We start from the raw sequence: 20,141 nt of genomic DNA on the forward strand, positions 1-20,141 counted from the left end.
GTTTTTATGTTCCCAGCAAGCTTCCTCTCATACTCTATTTTCCCCTTCCAAATTAACCCCTTTGTCCTCCTCTGCTGAATTCTAAATTTCTCCCAGTCCTCAGGTTTGCTGCTTTTTCTGGCCTAGGGGCTGGATTTTTATTATGTTGCTCTCTCTGTTCGTGCCACAGAGGGGCAGTAATGGCCCTGCCAGCAAAGTTGTCGCCGGTTTAGCGGGGGCGCAGAGCAGCATCATCCAGGAGTGTTGAGCCGGCGTGCAACACCACCGGTTTCGAATGCACTTTGAAGTTTGTGGCGTGCTGAACCTATAGTGCTCTGCAGTGCGCCGTGGTGGGACCGCCTGGTTTGAGCTGTCCTGGCAGCGGTGAGTGATGGAATTGGTGAATGAGGCAAGTTTGAATGTTTGGTTTAGTTTTATTTTTGTGATTTAGCTTATTTTGGGGTGTTTAAGGTATTGGGAATGTTTGTTGTGTTTTTAGTTGTGATTTCTTTTTGCCACAGAGACCTCTCTTGGGGCATTCTGAGGCTGGCTCTTTAACAACGTATTTTCAGTTGCTCAGCCGGCCTTGCACCCTAAGAGAGGTGTGTAATGCCTCCTTTAGCCCTCTGCCCCACACTCAGGGCCCAGCTGATGAATTTTGCTGACTGAGGCGCAAACATAATTACCACGCCGCCATAATTAACGCCCCAAAATGCCCTCAACTGAAAATCCAGCCTTAGTTTTATAAATATATCTATTTTCAGTAGAAAATGAGGTAGCATGGTGAACAAAATGTACTCCCCCTAGATTTTTCTTGTAATTTTAAACCTAGGAAGCCCCAAACCTTGCCGTTGAGAACAATCAGCAAAGACGAGCGTGACGTTATCACCTGGCAATGAACACTTGCTGACAATTGCTCCGCAGTTGATAAAGAAACAGCCCACTTTGAAACCTGTTCTTCTTCCTCCACTGTAGAGGAAAGGAAGAAATGGGTTACTACTGGGAGCTGGATAATTGCTTGTGTTTCGAAACTTGCCCCTTTCCTTTCACGCTGGTTTGCGTTCAATAATTTGCTGAGTGAATTGGATATGATCTATTAGGCCCACTTGGTATTGCCTCTGGGGACACATGGAGGAGAGGCAGGGAATGGTCTGCAAATCGAGCCAAATGTTTTGCAGGGAGAATATTTTAGACAATCTGTAATGGGAAATGAATTTGATGAGCTATCTATCACTTTATGATGAAGGACATGGTGGCTCGCTACAACTTGATGGCAATTCATCCCAAAGGCATTAGTGCTGGTTAATTTTATATATATATATTGCTTTGTCCAACATCTTGTTCAGCTGCTGCAGATGTGTATTTTTCCACTTCTCCCTATTTTGTTTGTCTGAACTTTGTGCTCATCGAGAAGAGAAATTGTAGTCCTGGGGAATGGAACACTTTCCCCTTTCGGGCGATGACTCCCAGGTTAGATAATAACAGGGAAGATCATCTACATGCTATTTTGTTCCGACTGCAACCCCATTCCGAAAGGGAGGGAGGGAGAAAACAATTGGGGTGGGGGGAACTTTAAAACATTGGGGCAGTTTCCCCAGCAACGGTGCACACATCACAGAGGCACAATGGGCCATAAATTGCGGTCTCTCCGGGCGTGCACGATGTGCACATGTGCCAAGGTCAACATTTGCGATTTGACAGATCGCACACATCCCCAGGAGAAGGACATTCGCACGCGGAGATTTGGACTATTTGCCCAACTCCTGCCCAGCGAATGTTCTTCAAACTCTTACGCCTGGTAAAAGCAGGTGTACAGCCTACTTTTACCAGCGTATGACTAATAAAAGCTAGAAAAATTAAATGTTATCACAAGTTTTTATATTCAAAACATTAACGTAAGTTTAATTTTACCCCTATTGAAGCATATTTTTAAAAATTCAATTTTTTTTTGTCTAAAACACGAAATTCAGTTTCAATTAATTTTAAATATGTGAGGTGTATTTTTTTTTATTTATTGTGTTGCGTTTCTGTGTTTTTGGGGGTATTCTCATTGATAGTTTTCGTACAAACGGAGCTCACCATTATTATCAATGAGAATACTCCATGTTCATTGGTGGTCCAGGCCCTCGTGATCCCAGGTTACGCTTACATTCCTGGGATGCGTGAGCCCATACGCTGGACTGCGCATCTAGGTCTCGACCACAAGTATATGTTCCACCAGGTAGCTTCGTTTAAAAAAAATTTGATCGGAGATATCCGCCTGCAGGAAGTCTCTGACCACAATTTCTGGGCCAGTAAGATCGGAGGGGAGGCAGAGGTCGCAAGTGCTGTCAGTGTCCTGAAAAGAGTCTCCCATGCTGTTAGAAAGTACGGCTGAATAAACTCCCTTGATTCCCAGGGAAGTGAACCAGAAGACTTTAACTAATACTGCTGCTGGAGCCCACTTGTGGCCTAGATGATCATCTCTGCCTGCTGTTAGCAGGCACAGCTACTGCTAGGCCCACCAGAAGTTCATCGGATGGATTTCTTGAGCGGTCTGGAAAGAACAACTTGTATTTATATAGCGCCTTTAACATAGTAAAATGACCCAAGGCGCTTCACAGCAGTGTTATTAGCCACAATGTGACATCAAGCCACATGAGGAGATATTAGAGCAGAAGAGGTAAGTTTTCAGGCGCGCCTTAAAGGAAGAAAAGAGAGGTAGAGAGGCGGAGAGGTTTAGGGAGCAAATTCCAGAGCTTAGGGCCATAGCAGCTGATGGCACGGCCGCCAATGGTGGAGCGATTAAAATCAGGGATGCTCAAGATGATGATGAGAATTGGAGGAGCTCAGAAATCTCAGGGGTTGTGAGGCTGGAGGAGATTACAGAGATAGGGAGGAATTTGAAAACAAGGATGAGAATTTTAACATCAAGGTGTTGCTTAACCGGAAGCCAATGTAGGTCAGCGAGCACAGGGGTGATTATCTAATACACGCCCCTGAACTCTGACCAGTACGTTAAGTGAGATTGGGCAGAAGTGGTTGCCCCACAGTTTCGCAGGTTTTCTGCGCTCTCACTTTTATATGCAAAGTAAAGCTCTTTCTACTCTTCTCCAACATGTTGGAGCCCCAGCTTCAGGAGAGTATCCGTGTGACAACGTTTGATTTCCAACACCAGCCAACCTATGACCTCTCTGAGTGAGATTGCCAACTAGCGGCGAATTAAAAACATTTGCATTCTCTGTGCCCATGCCCACTAAGAACTGGATTAAGATTGTCCAAAGTGATTACACATAGCAGGTAACAGATTAAAGAAACGTTCATCTCAATAGCCTAAGCTGGATTTTCAATCAGGCCCCACATTTTAATGGTTGATGTTCATACCCAATGCAGTAACCCCTAGAAACAAGCCTTTCTACACCTGTGTCAGACCTTTTTTGTTGTCCCCTGTCCACACCCTATAAAAACAGCATTGTCTATTTTCTTGTCATGATTTATTAAGGATGTAGTTGAGCAGCTTATTCAGATCAATCAACTTTCTTGACAGCAATTTCCACCAGTATCAGGGATTTTACAAACTGTTAAATAACTTAGTTTTAGAATGGCAAATGTCTCAGAACTGCAGTGCAGCACAAGAATGGCTAAAGGTTAAATGTTGATTCAGGGTTCTGTGTCTCTGGGCTGCTGCATTCAGGATGTCAGCATGTGGTATAACCAGCGGTCCTTTAAAAAATAACTTAACCTGACTGTGGTGCTGGGAGGAGCAAGAGTGCCTATCTCAGCTCCCCAGGAGTCCCGAAGACCATTGCTGGCCCCCCCTCCCGATTGCCTCTCCTCCCTCTCGATTGTCCCCCTCCCCATTGCTTCCTCCCTCCCTCTCGTTGGCCCCTCGTCCGCCAGTGACGCAGTGGTCCAAACATTACATCCCCATCACCGGCGAGCTGCTTGGGGACGTGCTAAAGCTGTCCGCACCCCATCGGTCTAACTTAAATGAGGCTCGAAGCCAATGTTCCCCCTAATTTTTCTTGTGGGTGCGCGGTCCCTTTAATGAGCTGTGCGGCCCATTCAAAGTTTCACGCACGCAAAATTTCACATCGGGACCGCCAGATAGCTGTGCGTCCCTGCAGCTTAGCGGGGACGTTGCTCGAGGCGCAACTTTGATCGGGCTTCGGGCCTAGCCCATTCCGACGGAGAGTTCCTGCCAGTAACCGGCATTATCTCATTCCCCTATCTTGGCCGTTAATCTATTGCAACGATTCTCTTCATTATTTTCAGAACTTGTATCTCCTTTGTTCTTTTTCCGACCGAGAAGAAGTTTGGCTTCGTTTTGGCTCGTCATCAAAATTGTGTTTTTTTTGGTGTTGTCAGTAGAAATGTATAAACAAATAGAAGAAAGGTGGCTGCTCTAACCACTGAGAATACATTCAGTACATTGAAGTATAAAGATACTTTGAAAACTGAAATTGTGTTGCCAAGCATATTGCCAAGGAGTCGGCTTTGATACGTGATGTTATTGTCTTGAATGCTTATCAACGTTAATTTTGTTTTAAGTCTGTCAACGACACGATTTCACCATTTAGATACACATGCGTTTTTAGTTCGGAAATAATGTACAAGGTAAGTAATTGTGGCTCTTTTACCTTATTCTAGATATTGTCAGATTGTAGAGATGGATATGTTGAATAATCTCGTCCAAGAGTCGGTCCGTCATTGCATCAAAATCAGCAAAGGTGTCGCTCTGCAGTCAAATAAATTCAGAACAAAGCAGCAACAGTGTCATTCAGGTGTGACACAGAAAAAGAGGTCAGAGCACTCAGCTTATCGTTCAGCTAATTTTGAACAGGTTGCACATAAATTTCTGGAATGTAAAGCTGACACCAAAATCACTTGAAAAATTAAAATGATAGTTTGCACCTTAACTCTGTGTCTTACAAAGTATTATTAGTGAAGGTTTTGAATAATGTACATCAGGAACGAAGCAAACATCAGACTTCAAGCCATAATTCCATCTCCTGCTCACCCACTCCCTCCCATCCTACACATTATGAACTTGATCAAGGGCGGTAATTCTACACAGGGCAATTTACTCGACAACAGGGTCTCATTAAATGCTAGATTGTTTACAACAAAGGATAGTGCAATCTACTGAATTGCTCTACAATATTGTTATATGAAAGATAACTGATGCTAACGGGTGACTTTCCATTACCTCTTTGCCGCAGGCCCTTTGTACATTATCCTGTTCGCTCCATCAATGGCGACAATGCCTTCAGCTGCCCAGGCACCGTGCTAATCCTCAATACCTCTACACTCCTCTCTCTTCCTCCAGGACCCTCCTTAAAACCCACCCCTTAGACCAAGCGTTTGGTTACCCCATCTCATATTTCCATCGTCATCTCAGCAAACATTTCCCTGTGAAGCACTTCAGGATATTTTTCATCAAAGAAGCAACGTAAATGCTAAGCGGTTGACAATCATATACTTTAGAACTTCTGTTTAAAGCAGCCTGTTGGTGTAGATCTTTCCTGGCATGTAACATTGTGAGTAATTCGTATTCAGTTGGGGTGAATACCATAGTTATTAGTTAACAATGGAAAGGGTTAATCAGGGCAGCAGCAGAGATCCAGCTGCTAATTTGATAGTTAGTATGATGTGCTTTGATTTTTTTTTAGGTAACAAGGTTACTGAGTTCATTGTAGCTGTGGGAAATGTTACTATTCATCTGAGAAACATGATGATATAGTTTTAAGCCACAATGCTTTGAAATAGCTAATCAATGTCTGAACTATTCTGTATGTCTTGAGCCCAGTAGTGAAGTGGATAAGGAGGTTAGATCTGTGGGAACAGGCAGCCGAGACTGAATAGTTCGACACTTGAGTGCTAATTCAGCAAAAGAGGGCCAACTGCGCAGATAAAGTTCATGTAATGGCTGAGTAACGGAGGGGAGTTGTGGCCAGAGCTGTCATGTAGCAGTGATGAGAAAGGGTATAACAGGAAAAGATGAGCTATGGTGAATTATTCTCAGAAGGAACGCTCCCAAGACTGAGATAACAACTGCACCCTGATTGCTAACTTTGCTCTGCTTCTTCGGCAGCACCTCCCAAACCCGTGACCTCTGCCACCTAGAAGGATAAAGGCAGCATGCGCATGGGAATACCATCACCTCCACATTGCCCTCCAAGTCACACACCATCCTGACTTGGAAATAGATCGCCGTACCTTCATCAATATCCTGGAACTCTCCCTAACAGCACTGTGGGAGTACCTTCACCACAAGGAGTGCAGTGGTTCAAGGCGGTGGCTCACCACCATCTTCTCAAGAGCAATTTGGAATGGGCAATAAATGCTGGCCTTTGTAGGGATGGGCGAATCCCAGAAACGAATAAAAAAAATAGCGGATTGGGTTGGTATTCAGGAAGGCGGAGATGAATGATCTGCCAGGCATTCTTCATCCAAACCGACATTGTGATCAGTCATGACGTGACGGGAGGAGAAGACATTCTGTGCAAAATGCTCTCTAAAGGACAGCGGGAACGGTAGCATAGTGGTAATGTTGCTGGACTCGTAATCCATAGGCCTGGGAGTAGTAATCAAGTAGACGCGAGTTCAAATCCCACCATGGCAGCTGGGGAATTTAATAAATCTGGAATAAAAAACTAGCATCAATAATGGTATCCATGAAACTACTGGATTGTCGTTATAAACCCATCAGATTCTCTAATGTTCTTTAGGGAAGGAAATCTGCTGTCCTTACCTATATGTGACTCCAGACCCACAGCAATGTGGTTGAGTCTTAGCCACTCTGCGAAATGGTCTAGCAATCCACTCAAGCAACTAATGATGGGCAATAAATGCTGGCCTTGTCGGTGACACCCACATTCCATGAATTAATTATAAAACAATGTAATACGTGGCGAATGAGGAACATCATTAACACCAAAGCATCTTCCTTTATAACATTCAGGTTTACTCGACTGTTTAGTGGAATACATATTTCCCTTTTAAGGTAGTGGCTGTTTTATTTTCCTTTTTGTTCTTGAGATATGGGAGATGAGGCCGGGCCCCATTTACTGCCCGTGTCTAGATGCCCTGAGGTAATGGTAGTGGGGTTTCTTTTATAGCGCTTTTCTATGACTTGCCACAGAGGACACAGAAAGTCAAGCACATGTAGGCCTGGGAAGGTGTTCTTTGCCTGAAGGATGTTAGTGAACCAGCTTGGTTATTCCGGTGCCAGCCCACAAATCAACAGATTTATTGAATTCAGTTTCACAATTTGCCATGGTGGGTCTCCAGGTTGCTAGTCTTGTTCAACAGCACCTCCTGCACCTAGAAGGACAAGGGCAGCCGGTGCACGGGAGCACCATCACCTCCAAATTCCCCTCCAAGTTACACACCATCCCGGCTTGGACATAGATCGCTGTTCCTTCATCGTCGCTGGGTCAAAATTATTGAACTCCCTCCCGAACAGCAACGTAGGAGTATTTTCATCATATGGACTGCTGCGGTTCAAGCAGAATGCTCACCACCACCTTCTCAAGGGCAACTAAGAATGGGCAATAAATGCCAGCGACACTCATCCCAAGAATTACATTTTTTTTTTAAGTAACATAACCACGATACTATCAAACCCTCACTGTGAAATTGCAGGACAAAGGTTTCCCCCCACTGGCCATCCAATGTTAATACATCTAGAGTGAGTATTTTTAATGCTGTTCCCCTCAGGTCGTGGTCATGCCAAACTGGGGGAAGAAAAATTGCTGCATGGAAGGGACAGCCAGCAAAGAGAGAGGAAGCCATATTTTGTATGATGGGTAACCTGTACACCCATTAAGGAGCAAGTGGACTCCCCAAATTTCAAATTGCTCCTGGATGAGTTCGACCAGTGAATGTCAGACAAAATGGGGTTTCTGGCACAACCCCTGAATTTAAGCAGCTTAGTTTTCCCATAAAGATCCAGCACTACAGTGTGAAAATTGAATGTGCCTTTTGAATAGTAAAGGCAGCACAAGACAGTAAAAGACAAAGAAGCTCGGCTTGTTCATTTATAAGGTAATAGCTCCCTCTAGTGTCCTTTGTCAGTACTGTCAAATGGAGCTGCTTTGAAACATCTGGCATCCTGCAGTTTTTAATTTACGAGGTGTTACATTCTGTTCTTCAGGAAGGATATCAGCCGCTGACAATCCTAATCCACCAGAGACTGATGTTGGTTTAAGCTTGTAGGTTTTATTATTTTTCACACCATGTGTTTAATTGCTGGCCTGTTTTTTGCCACCGTCTCCTCTCCTGCCTTGTGCTGGGATAAGGTTCCATGGGCACTAGCCGCCTTCTGGCACCTGGCATTCATGACCATTATGTGCAAGTCTAGACAGCGAGTGCGGATGGACGTGCAACAACAACTACAACTTGTATTTATATAGCACCTTTAACGTAGTGGAACGTCTTCACAGGAGCGATTATCAAATTGAATGGTGGTGCAGGCTCGAAGGGCCGAATGGCCTACTCCTGCACCTATTTTCTATGTTTCTAAAATTTGACATCGAGCCACATAAGGAGATATTAGGGCAGAACACCTTTGCTTCGCCCTGACCGCAATTTACGGGCCTATGTTTCAGAGAAGAAAAGCCTAACCTACATTTTTTTAATGCTGCGCCATTTCCAGAATGCACTATTTTTATTTCAGGTTTTCCTCTTTTTTTCTTTTCATCTCCTGTTCTAATAGATCTCATGATTAACAAAGAACTAAGAGTTTATTCCCCACAGATAAGATTAGTGACCCAGGTAACCTTATCATTCCCTACCTGGTTCCTTTCTGACATTAAGAAATCCAGTTTGGCTCCAGGAAGCCCCAGCTCAATAAAAGTCTTCACAAGTCTTAGATCTGCGCTGTTACCTGAAATGAATAAGCATTCTTTAACTCATCTCAGTTCCTGCAGCTGAAAGAAGATGGAAATTAACTGAATTTCTACTTCTGATCCCATTGAGTCCTGGGATGTGTGCAAGTCTATGGAACTAGTGTGAGTATAAGACTGATCTTATATGTGCCTAACCTGTTTTTGTTATGGTGATTGAGGGATAAATATTGGCCAGGACTCCCCAGCTCTTCTTCGAAATAGTGCCATAGGATTTTTTATGTCCACCTGAGAGAGCAGACGGGGCCTCGGTTTAGCGTCTCATCCGAAAGACAGCACCTCCAACAGTGCAGCACTTCCTCAGCACTGCACTGATTTATGTGCTCAAGTCCCTGGAGTGGGACTTGAACCAACAACCTTCTGACTCAGAGGTGAGTGTGCTGTCCACTGAGCCACAGCTGACACATTTGTCTCAGAAAACACAATTTCTACTAAGAATGATGCAACAGGAAGAGCATCAGAGGATCACAGTGTACCAAGGGTCCAGCCTGCTGCACCACTGAATAAGAGGGCATATGTAGCTTGCTCCACCACAAGTTCATGACATCAACTATGGCACAGTGCAGCAGCAACCAGAGGTCATGCAGCCAAGAGAAAAGGGAAAGTTGGGCAGTCGCTCTGAGCCAGGGTTGTGCAGTCCCTAAAATGGCACTGTCGCATTCCTGGGAGATTTTAGCCCATTCTCTTGGAAGCAAAATATGTCGAGTCTGGGCTTAATATAAGTAAGTTTAGAGCTACACATGCAATTAAACTTGGACAGCAAACATAGATACATTTATAAAATTCAAAAGTTTCGAACAAGATTATAAATGAGTAGAATTGTTTCCTTCCTCCCCCACAGGATAGTGGATATGTGAAACAGATTACCAGAAAAAAGTTTAACTGACACCTTAAAAACTGTTGAGAAAGGGGATTGAAGGTGAAATAAATATTAATAGAACTGTTTGATTCACATTGGAGTGAGGAAGAGAGCTTGGAGTATTTGGTGCTGGTGGGCAGGGGGAAGTCCATATTTGAGGTGGGCATGCATGGACTGCGCCAACAACAGGCTTTTATGGGTTAAATAGCCTTTTTTCCCATGAGTAAAGAAGGAAAGAGGAAATTCTGGCTTTCAAAAAATGTTAAGCTTGTTACGCTAACATGCTATCATCTTTGTGATTATATGACCCACATAAATGCCTTTTTAAAAGCAAGCTCTCTTAATCTTTCAATGGGTAAAATGCACCACACAGTGCCCAAAAATTAGATAACGTCAACTAATTGTAATGATTGCAGCACACAGCCTAACGCTAAAGCTAACCTGCTCTTCTTAAAGGCAGTCTGCACCTCTTAAAGGTGAACTGCTTCTGCTAATGAAACATGTTAAAAGTGCTTCAGCACTTACCCAAAGGGTTCAACAGGCCAGGGAAAGGGCCCCCAGGGTCGTGGATGCAGCACTCCAGCTTTGTGCAGGGGGTCAACACAGGAAAAGAGTTCCTCTACCCACAGGGGGCCCGGAGACCTTCCAGAAAGAAGGATGTGGAACCAGATCGCTGAGGCAGTCACTGCCAGTCAGTGCCCAAAGAAATTTCATGAACTCAGTCAAGTGGTCAATGTCAGTGAATGCATGTTCAAAAGCCGTCTCCTACCAACTGCACCACTAGTCTCCCAAATTGCTCAATGCACAACCGCCTCACTCACCTACCAACAATCTCCACCAATCACAAGGTACACCTCACATTCCAAGCTTCACCTCACCCCCTTGAAGGAGACGGTGCTGGCCATTCTTGGCAGGGGCATGGCTGAGCCCTTAGCCAGCGGCGGGGCTGAAAGAATACAAGGTGCCGGTATCCTCATATGTTGTCCTCCTTCAAAGAACAAAAGAGCCCTCGTGATATGGGATTCTATAGTTAGGGGAACAGACAGGCGTTTCTGCGGCTGTAGACATGACTCCCGAATGGTTTTGTGCCTCTCTGGTGCCAGGGTCAAGGATGTCAGAGTGGACGCAGGGTATCCTTGGGGGGGGGGGGGGGAAGGGTAAACACCCAGAGGTTGTGGTCTATATCGGGACTAACGACGTAGGTAAAATAAGGGATGAGGTCCTACAGGGAGCTCGGAATAAAAAAATTAAAGGGTAGGACCTCAAAAGGTGGAAATCTCTGGGTTACTTCCGGTGCCACGGTGCTAATGAGTATAAGAATGGAAGGATAGAGAGGATGAACATGTGGCTGGAAAGTTGGTGTAGGAGGGAGGGCTTTAAATTCTTGAGGCATTGGGACCTGTACAAATCGGACAGGTTGCACCTCAACAGCGCCAGGACCAATATCCTCGCGGGGAGTTTTACTAGTGCTGTTGGGGAGAGTTTAAACTAGCTTGGCAGGGGGATGGGAACTTGAGAACGAATTCAAAAGGGAAGGAAGTAAAGCAGGAGTTGGATAGCAAGAATCTAGAAAGCGAATCTGTAAGACAGAGGAAACAGGGTTTAGTATGTAGTAAGCAAGGAGGTCCTCCTGTGCTGAATGGTATATACTTTAATGCAAGGAGTATAGCGAATAAGGTGGATGAGCTAAGAGCACAGGTAGACACTTGGGAGTATGACATTATAACCATTACAGAAACTTGGCTGAAAGAGGGGCAGGTTTGGCAGATCAATATTCCTGGCTACAGGATTTTTAGACAAGATAGAGAGGGGGGTAAAAAGACGGGGGGTGGGGGGGTGAGTTGTAGTACTGATTAAAGAAACTATTACAGCGGTGAGGAGGGATGATATGTTAGAGGGATCATCAAATGAGGCCATATGGGTCGAATTGAAAAATAAAAAATGGGCGCTCACACTGCTGGGCGTGTATTATAGACCCCCAAACAGTGGGAGGGAGATAGAGGAGCAAATATGTAGGCAAATTGCTGTGAAGTCCAAAAACCATAGGGTAGTAATAGTAGGGGATTTTAACTATCCAAACATTGACTGGGACAAATTGAGTGTGAAGGGTATAGAGGGTGCGGAATTCTTGAAATGCATTCAAGAGAACTTTTTTAGTCAGTATGTAGTGAGCCCAACAGGAGAGGGGGCGGTCTGGATTTAGTTTTGGGAAATGAAGCTGGGCAGGTTGAAGGGATATTAGTGGGAGAGCACTTGGGTGCCAGTGACCATACTTCAGTCAGATTCAAGTTGGTTATGGATAAGGACAAGAATAGGACTGGAAAGAAGTTCCGAATTGGGAAAAAGCTAATTTTCAAAGTTAAGGAGTGATTTGGTCATGGTGGACTGGAAACAGCTACTTGTGGGTAAATCAGTGTCAGTACAGTGGGAGGTATTTAATGAGGAAATCCAGAAAGCTCAGGCCAAACATGTGCCCTTAAAGAAAAAGGCTGGGAAAAATAATTCTAGAGCCCCCAGGATGTCAAGAGACTTACTGGGGAGGATTAAGAAAAAAAGGGACGCTTATGTCATATATTAATGGCTAAATACTATAGAATCTTTAGAGGAATAAAGAAAGTTAAGAGGCAAAATTAAAAAGGATATTACGAATGCTAAGCGAGAGCACGAGAAATTCTTGGCCAGTAAAATTAAGGAAATCTCTAAGATGTTCTTTAAATATATTAAGAGCAAGAGGGTAACTAAGGAAAGGGTAGGGCCGATTAAAGACCATGAGGATAATCTTTATGTGGAGGTGGAAGATGTTGGGAGGGTTCTTAACGAATACTTTGCATCTGTTTTCACAAAGGAAAGGGGTAATGCAGATACTGATATCGAGGAGGAGTGTGATATTCTGGAGTAAATAAATATAGTGAGAGAGGAAGTATTAAGGGGTTTAGCAGCTTTGAAAGTAGATAAGTCCGCCGGCCCGGATGAAATGGATCCCAGGTTGTTGAGCGAAGTAAAAGAGGAAATAGCAGAGGCCATGACCATAATCTTCCAGTCCTCTTTGGATATGGGCATGGTGCTGGCGGATTGGAGGATTGGAGGACTGCTAATGTAGTACCCTTGTTTAAGAAGGGAGAAAGGGATAGACCGTGTGATTACAGGCCTGTCAGCCTAACCTCAGTGGTGGGAAAATTATTGGAAAAAGTCCTGAAAGGCAGGATAAATCTGCATTTGGAAAGGCAAGGATTAATTAGGATCAGTCAGCACGGATTTGTTAAGGGAAGATCATGTCTGTCTAATCATGTCTGATTGAATTTTCTGAGGAGGTAACCAAGAGGGTCGATGAGGGTAGTGCGTACGATGTAGTGTATCTGGACTCTAGCTTTTGATAAGGTCCCACATGGTAGACTGGTCATGAAGGTTAAACATAGAAACATAGAAAATAGGTGCAGGAGTAGGCCATTCGGCCCTTCTAGCCTGCACCGCCATTCAATGAGTTCATGGCTGAACATTCAACTTCAGTACCCCATTCCTGCTTTCTCGCCATACCCCTTGATCCCCCGAGCAGTAAGGACCTCATCTAACTCCTTTTTGAATATATTTAGTGAATTGGCCTCAACAACTTTCTGTGGTAGAGAATTCCACAGGTTCACCACTCTCTGGGTGAAGAAGTTCCTCCGCATCTCGGTCCTAAATGGCTTACCCCTTATCCTTAGACTGTGACCCCTGGTTCTGGACTTCCCCAACATTGGGAACATTCTTCCTGCATCTAACCTGTCTAACCCCGTCAGAATTTTATATGTTTCTATGAGGTCCCCTCTCATTCTTCTGAACTCCAGTGAATACAAGCCCAGTTGATCCAGTCTTTCTTGATAGGTCAGTCCCGCCATCCCGGGAATCAGTCTGGTGAACCTTCGCTGCACTCCCTCAATAGCAAGAATGTCCTTCCTCAGGTTAGGAGACCAAAACTGTACACAATACTCCAGGTGTGGCCTCACCAATGCCCTGTACAACTGTAGCAACACCTCCCTGCCCCTGTACTCAAATCCCCTTGCTATGAAGGCCAACATGCCATTTGCTTTCTTAACCGCCTGCTGCACCTGCATGCCAACCTTCAATGACTGATGTACCATGACACCCAGGTCTCTTTGCACCTCCCCTTTTCCTAATCTGTCACCATTCAGATAATAGTCTGTCTCTCTGTTTTTACCACCAAAGTGGATAACCTCACAATTATCCACATTATACTTCATCTGCCATGCATTTGCCCACTCACCTAACCTATCCAAGTCGCTCTGCAGCCTCACAGCATCCTCCTCGCAGCTCACACTGCCACCCAACTTAGTGTCATCCGCAAATTTGGAGATACTACATTTAATCCCCTCATCTAAATCATTAATGTACAGTGTAAACAGCTGGGGCCCCAGCACAGAACCTTGCGGTACCCCACTAGTCACTGCCTGCCATTCTGAAAAGTACCCATTTACTCCTACTCTTTGCTTCCTGTCTGACAACCAGTTCTCAATCCATGTCAGTACACTACCCCCAATCCCATGTGCTCTAACTTTGCACATCAATCTCTTGTGTGGGACCTTGTCGAACGCCTTCTCAAAGTCCAAATATACCACATCAACTGGTTCTCCCTTATCCACTCTACTGGAAACATCCTCAAAAAATTCCAGAAGATTTGTCAAGCATGATTTCCCTTTCACAAATCCATGCTGACTTGGACCTATCATGTCACCTCTTTCCAAATGCACTGCTATGACATCCTTAATAATTGATTCCATCATTTTACCCACTACCGATGTCAGGCTGACCAGTCTATAATTCCCTGTTTTCTCTCTCCCTCCTTTTTTAAAAAGTGGGGTTACATTGGCTACCCTCCACTCCATAGGAACTGATCCAGAGTCAATGGAATGTTGGAAAATGACTGTCAACGCATCCACTATTTCCAAGGCCACCTCCTTAAGTACTCTGGGATGCAGTCCATCAGGCCCTGGGGATTTATCGGCCTTCAATCCCATCAATTTCCCCAACACAATTTCCCGGCTAATAAGGATTTCCCTCAGTTCCTCCTCCTTACTAGACCCCCCGACCCCTTTTATAACCGGAAGGTTGTTCGTGTCCTCCTTCGTGAATACCGAACCAAAGTACTTGTTCAATTGGTCCGCCATTTTTTTTTTCCACGTTATGACTTCCCCTGATTCTGACTGCAGGGGACCTACGTTTGTCTTTACTAACCTTTTTCTCTTTACATATCTATAGAAACTTTTGCAATCCGTCTTAATGTTCCCTGCAAGCTTCTTCTCATACTCCATTTTCCCTGCCCTAATCAAACCCTTTGTCCTCCTCTGCTGAGTTCTAAATTTCTCCCAGTCCCCAGGTTCGCTGCTATTTCTGGCCAATTTGTATGCCACTTCCTTGGCTTTAATACTATCCCTGATTTCCCTTGATAGCCACGGTTGAGCCACCTTCCCTTTTTTATTTCTATGCCAGACAGGAATGTACAATTGTTGTAGTTCATCCATGCGGTCTCTAAATGTCTGCCATTGCCCATCCACAGTCAACCCCTTAAGTATCATTCGCCAATCCATCTCAGCCAATTCACGCCTCATACCTTCAAAGTTAGCCTTCTTTAAGTTCTGGACCATGGTCTCTGAATTAACTGTTTCATTCTCCATCCTAATGCAGAATTCCACCATATTATGGTCACTCTTCCCCAAGGGGCCTCGCACAACGAGATTGCTAATTAATCCTTTCTCATTACATAACACCCAGTCTAAGATGGCCTCCCCCCTAGTTGGTTCCTCGACATAATGGTCTAAAAAACCATCCCTTATGCACTCCAGAAAATCCTCCTCCACCGTATTGCTTCCAGTTTGGTTAGCCCAATCTATGTGCATATTAAAGTCACCCATTATAACTGCTGCACCTTTATTGCACGCACCCCTAATTTCCTGTTTGATGCCCTCCCCAACATCACTACTACTGTTTGGAGGTCTGTACACAACTCCCACTAACGTTTTTTGCCCTTTGGTGTTCTGCAGCTCTACCCATATAGATTCCACATCATCCAAGCTAATGTCTTTCCTAACTATTGCATTAATCTCCTCTTTAACCAGCAATGCTACCCCACCTCCTTTTCCTTTTATTCTATCCTTCCTGAATGTTGAATACCCCTGGATGTTGAGTTCCCAGCCCTGATCATCCTGGAGCCACGTCTCCGTAATCCCAATCACATCATATTTGTTAACATCTATTTGCACAGTTAATTCATCCACCTTATTGCGGATACTCCTTGCATTAAGACACAAAGCCTTTAGGCTTGTTTTTTTAACACCCTCTGTCCTTTTAGAATTTTGCTGTACAATGGCCCTTTTTTTTCTTTGCCTTGGGTTTCTCTGCCCTCCACTTTTCCTCATCTCCTTTCTGTCTTTTGTTTTTGCCTCCTTTTTGTTTCCCTCTATTTCCCTGCATTGGTTCCCATCCCCCTGCCATATTAGTTTAACTCCTCCCCAACAGCACTAGCAAACACTCCCCCGAGGACATTGGTTCCGATTCTGCCCAGGTGCAGACCGTCCGGATTGTACTGGTCCCACCTCCCCCAGAACCGGTTCCAATGCCCCAGGAATTTGAATCCCTCCCTGCTGCACCATTGCTCAAGCCACATATTCATCTGAGCTATCCTGCGATTCCTACTCTGACTAGCACGTGGCACTGGTAGCAATCCCGAGATTACTACTTTTGAGGTCCTACTTTTTAATTTAGCTCCTAGCTCCTTAAATTCATTTCGTAGGAACTCATCCCTTTTTTTACCTATGTCATTGGTACCAAGTCAGCGTGGATTTGTGAAAGGGAAATCATGCTTGACAAATCTTCTGGAATTTTTTGAGGATGTTTCCAGTAGAGTGGACAAGGGAGAACCAGTTGATGTGGTATATTTGGACTTTCAGAAGGCGTTCGACAAGGTCCCACACAAGAGATTGATGTGCAAAGTTAGAGCACATGGGATTGGGGGTAGTGTACTGACATGGATTGAGAACTGGTTGTCAGACAGGAAGCAAAGAGTAGGAGTAAATGGGTACTTTTCAGAATGGCAGGCAGTGACTAGTGGGGTACCGCAAGGTTCTGTGCTGGGGCCCCAGCTGTCTACACTGTACATTAATAATTTAGATGAGGGGATTAAATGTAGTATCTCCAAATTTGCGGATGACACTAAGTTGGGTGGCAGTGTGAGCTGCGAGGAGGATGCTGTGAGGCTGCAGAGCGACTTGGATAGGTTAGGTGAGTGGGCAAATGCATGGCAGATGAAGTATAATGTGGATAAATATGAGGTTATCCACTTTGGTGGTAAAAACAGAGAGACAGACTATTATCTGAATGGTGACAGATTAGGAAAAGGGGAGGTGCAAAGAGACCTGGGTGTCATGGTACATCAGTCATTGAAGGTTGGCATGCAGGTGCAGCAGGCGGTTAAGAAAGCAAATGGCATGTTGGCCTTCATAGCAAGGGGATTTGAGTACAGGGGCAGGGAGGTGTTGCTGCAGTTGTACAGAGCATTGGTGAGGCCACACCTGGAGTATTGTGTACAGTTTTGGTCTCCTAACCTGAGGAAGGACATTCTTGCTATTGAGGGAGTGCAGCGAAGGTTCACCAGACTGATTCCCGGGATGGCGGGACTGACCTATCAAGAAAGACTGGATCAACTGGGCTTGTATTCACTGGAGTTCAGAAGAATGAGAGGGGACCTCATAGAAACGTTTAAAATTCTGACGTGTTTAGACAGGTTAGATGCAGGAAGAATGTTCCCAATGTTGGGGAAGTCTAGAACCAGGGGTCACAGTCTAAAGATAAGGGGTAAGCCATTTAGGACCGAGATGAGGAGAAACGTCTTCACCCAGAGAGTGGTGAACCTGTGGAATTCTCTACCACAGAAAGTTGTTGAGGCCAATTCACTAAATATATTCAAAAAGGAGTTAGATGAGGTCCTTACTACTAGGGGGATCAAGGGGTATGGCGAGAAAGCAGGAATGGGATACTGAAGTTGCATGTTCAGCCATGAACTCATTGAATGGCGGTGCAGGCTAGAAGGGCCGAATGGCCTACTCCTGCACCTATTTTCTATGTTTCTATGTTTCTATACTGCAACTGGCGACGAGATACAGATAGCGAAGCCAAAGATGCAGAGAACAGTGGGCATCCTGGAGAAATTCTCGGAGGGAAATGATTGGGAAACTTTTGTGGAGCGACTCGACCAATACTTCGTGGCCAACGAGCTAGATGGGAAAGAGAACGCTGCCAAACGAAGGGCGATCCTCCTCACCGTCTGTGAGGCACCAACGCATGGCCTCATGAAGAATCTGCTCACTCCAGCGAAACCCATGGAGAAATCGTACAACGATTTGTGCACACTGGTCCGAGAGCATTTGAACCCGAGGGAAAGTGTTCTGATGGCAAGGTACCGGTTCTACACCTACAAAAGGTCTGAAGGCCAGGAAGTGGTGAGTTATGTCGCCGAGCTAAGATGCCTTGCAGGACATTGCGAATTTGAAGGACATTTGGAGCACATGCTCAGAGACTTTTTCGTACTTGGCATTGGCCACGAAACCATACTTCGCAAACTTTTGACTGTCGAGACCCCAACCTTGAGTAGCGATAGCCCAGGCGTTCATTGCCACCAGTGACAATACGAAGCAAATCTCTCCGCACAAAAGTGCAGCGAAAGTACTGTGAACAAAGTGATGTTCTTTTCGAATCGTAATGTACAGGGCAGGTCACACATAACTGCAGTTACACATCCGCAGATGTTTCAGAGTCCACCATCAAGGGTGATGAATGCAAGGCCATTAACACCTTGTTGGCTCTGCGGGGGTGATCATTTCCATTCAATCCGATTCAAAATGTACGTTTGCAAGGACTGTGGAACAATGGGGCACCTCCAACGAGTGTGCAGGCGAGCTGCAAAGTTTGTTAAACCTGCAAACCACCATATTGCAGAGGACAGATCCACGAAGAATCACACGCACCAGAGCCTCAGATCGAGGAGGCAGAGGTACATGGAGTGCACACATTCACCACGAATTGTCCCCCGATAATGTTGAATGTTGAACTAAATGGATTCCCGGTGTCAATGGAGCTGGACACGAGCGCGAGCTAGTCCATAATGGACAAAAAGACTTTCGAAAGGTTGTGGTGCAACAAGGCCTCAAGGCCAGTCTTAACTCCACTTCGCTCGAAACTAAGAACTTACAAGAAAGAACCGATTCCTGTAATCGGCAGTGCTGCCGTAAAGGTCTCCTACGATGGAGCGGTGCACAAGCTACCACTCTGGATGGTACCAGGCGATGGACCCCGCTGTTCAGCAGGAGCTGGCTGGGAAAGATACGCTGGAACTGGGACGACGTCCGAACGCTATCGCCCGCTGACGACACTTCGTATGCCCAGGTCTGAAACAAATTTCCTTCAGTGTTCAAACCAGGCATCGGGAAATTCCAAGGAGCAAAAGTACAGATCCACCTAATTCCGGGGGCGCGACCCATCCATCACAAGGCGAAAGCAGTACTGTACATGATGAGAGAAAGCATAGAGATCAAGCTAGACCGGTTGCAACGACAGGGCATCATTTCCCTGATCAAGTTCAACGAGTGGGCCAGTCCTATCGTCCCAGTTTTCAAGGGAGATGGCATCGTCAGAATCTGTGGCGATTACAAAGTAACTATCAATCGTTTCTCCCCTGCAGGACCAATACCGACGACCTCTTTGCAACGCTGGCGGGAGGAAAGACGTTCACGAAGCTGGATCTGACTTCAGCCTACATGACGCAGGGATTGGAGGAATCATCGAAGGCCCTCACCTGCATCAACATGCACAAAGGTCTTTTTGTTTATAACAGATGCCTGTTTGGAATCCGATCGGGGGCGGCAATATTCCAGAGAAACATGGAAAATTTACTGAAGTCGGTCCTGCACACCGTGGTCTTCCAGGACGACATCTTGGTCACAGGTCGGAACACAGTCGAGCATCTGCAGAACTTGGAGGAGGTTCTTAGTTGACTCAATCGTGTGGGGCTCAGGTTAAAACGCTCGCAGTGCGTTTTCCTGGTGCCTGAAGTGGAGTTCCTGGGAAGGAGGATTGCGGCGGACGGCATCAGGCCCAACAACTCGAAGACGGAGGCAATCGAGAACGCACCGAGGCCACAGAACGTGACGGAGCTGCGGTCGTTTCTGGGACTCCTGAACTACTTTGGTAACTTCTTACCGCGTCTCAGCACACTGTTAGAACCATAACATGTCTTACTACGAAAAGGGGATGAATGGGTTTGGGGTAAAAGCCAAGAAAATGCCTTTGTAAAAGCGAGAAAATTGTTATGTTCAAACAAATTGCTTGTGTTGTATGATCCATGTAAGCGTTTGGTACTAGCATGTGAT

The 20,141-nt window shown here is 45.2% G+C and overlaps 1 protein-coding gene across 7 annotated transcripts in view; it reads right to left on the bottom strand.

The window, feature by feature from the left end:
- fam135b (family with sequence similarity 135 member B) overlaps positions 1-20,141 on the bottom strand; it is a 528,209-nt gene that overhangs the window by 35,833 nt on the left and 472,235 nt on the right. For all 7 annotated transcript variants that reach the window (XM_070895461.1, XM_070895487.1, XM_070895479.1 and 4 more), the window contains 2 exons: positions 8,757-8,848; positions 4,599-4,696 (listed from right to left, as the gene is read on the bottom strand). In XM_070895461.1, the coding sequence (XP_070751562.1) occupies positions 4,599-4,696; positions 8,757-8,848 (190 nt within the window). The remainder of the gene's footprint in view (positions 1-4,598; positions 4,697-8,756; positions 8,849-20,141) is intronic.

This window comes from Pristiophorus japonicus, chromosome 1, assembly GCF_044704955.1.
Source record: "Pristiophorus japonicus isolate sPriJap1 chromosome 1, sPriJap1.hap1, whole genome shotgun sequence".
NCBI lineage: Eukaryota > Metazoa > Chordata > Chondrichthyes > Pristiophoridae > Pristiophorus > Pristiophorus japonicus.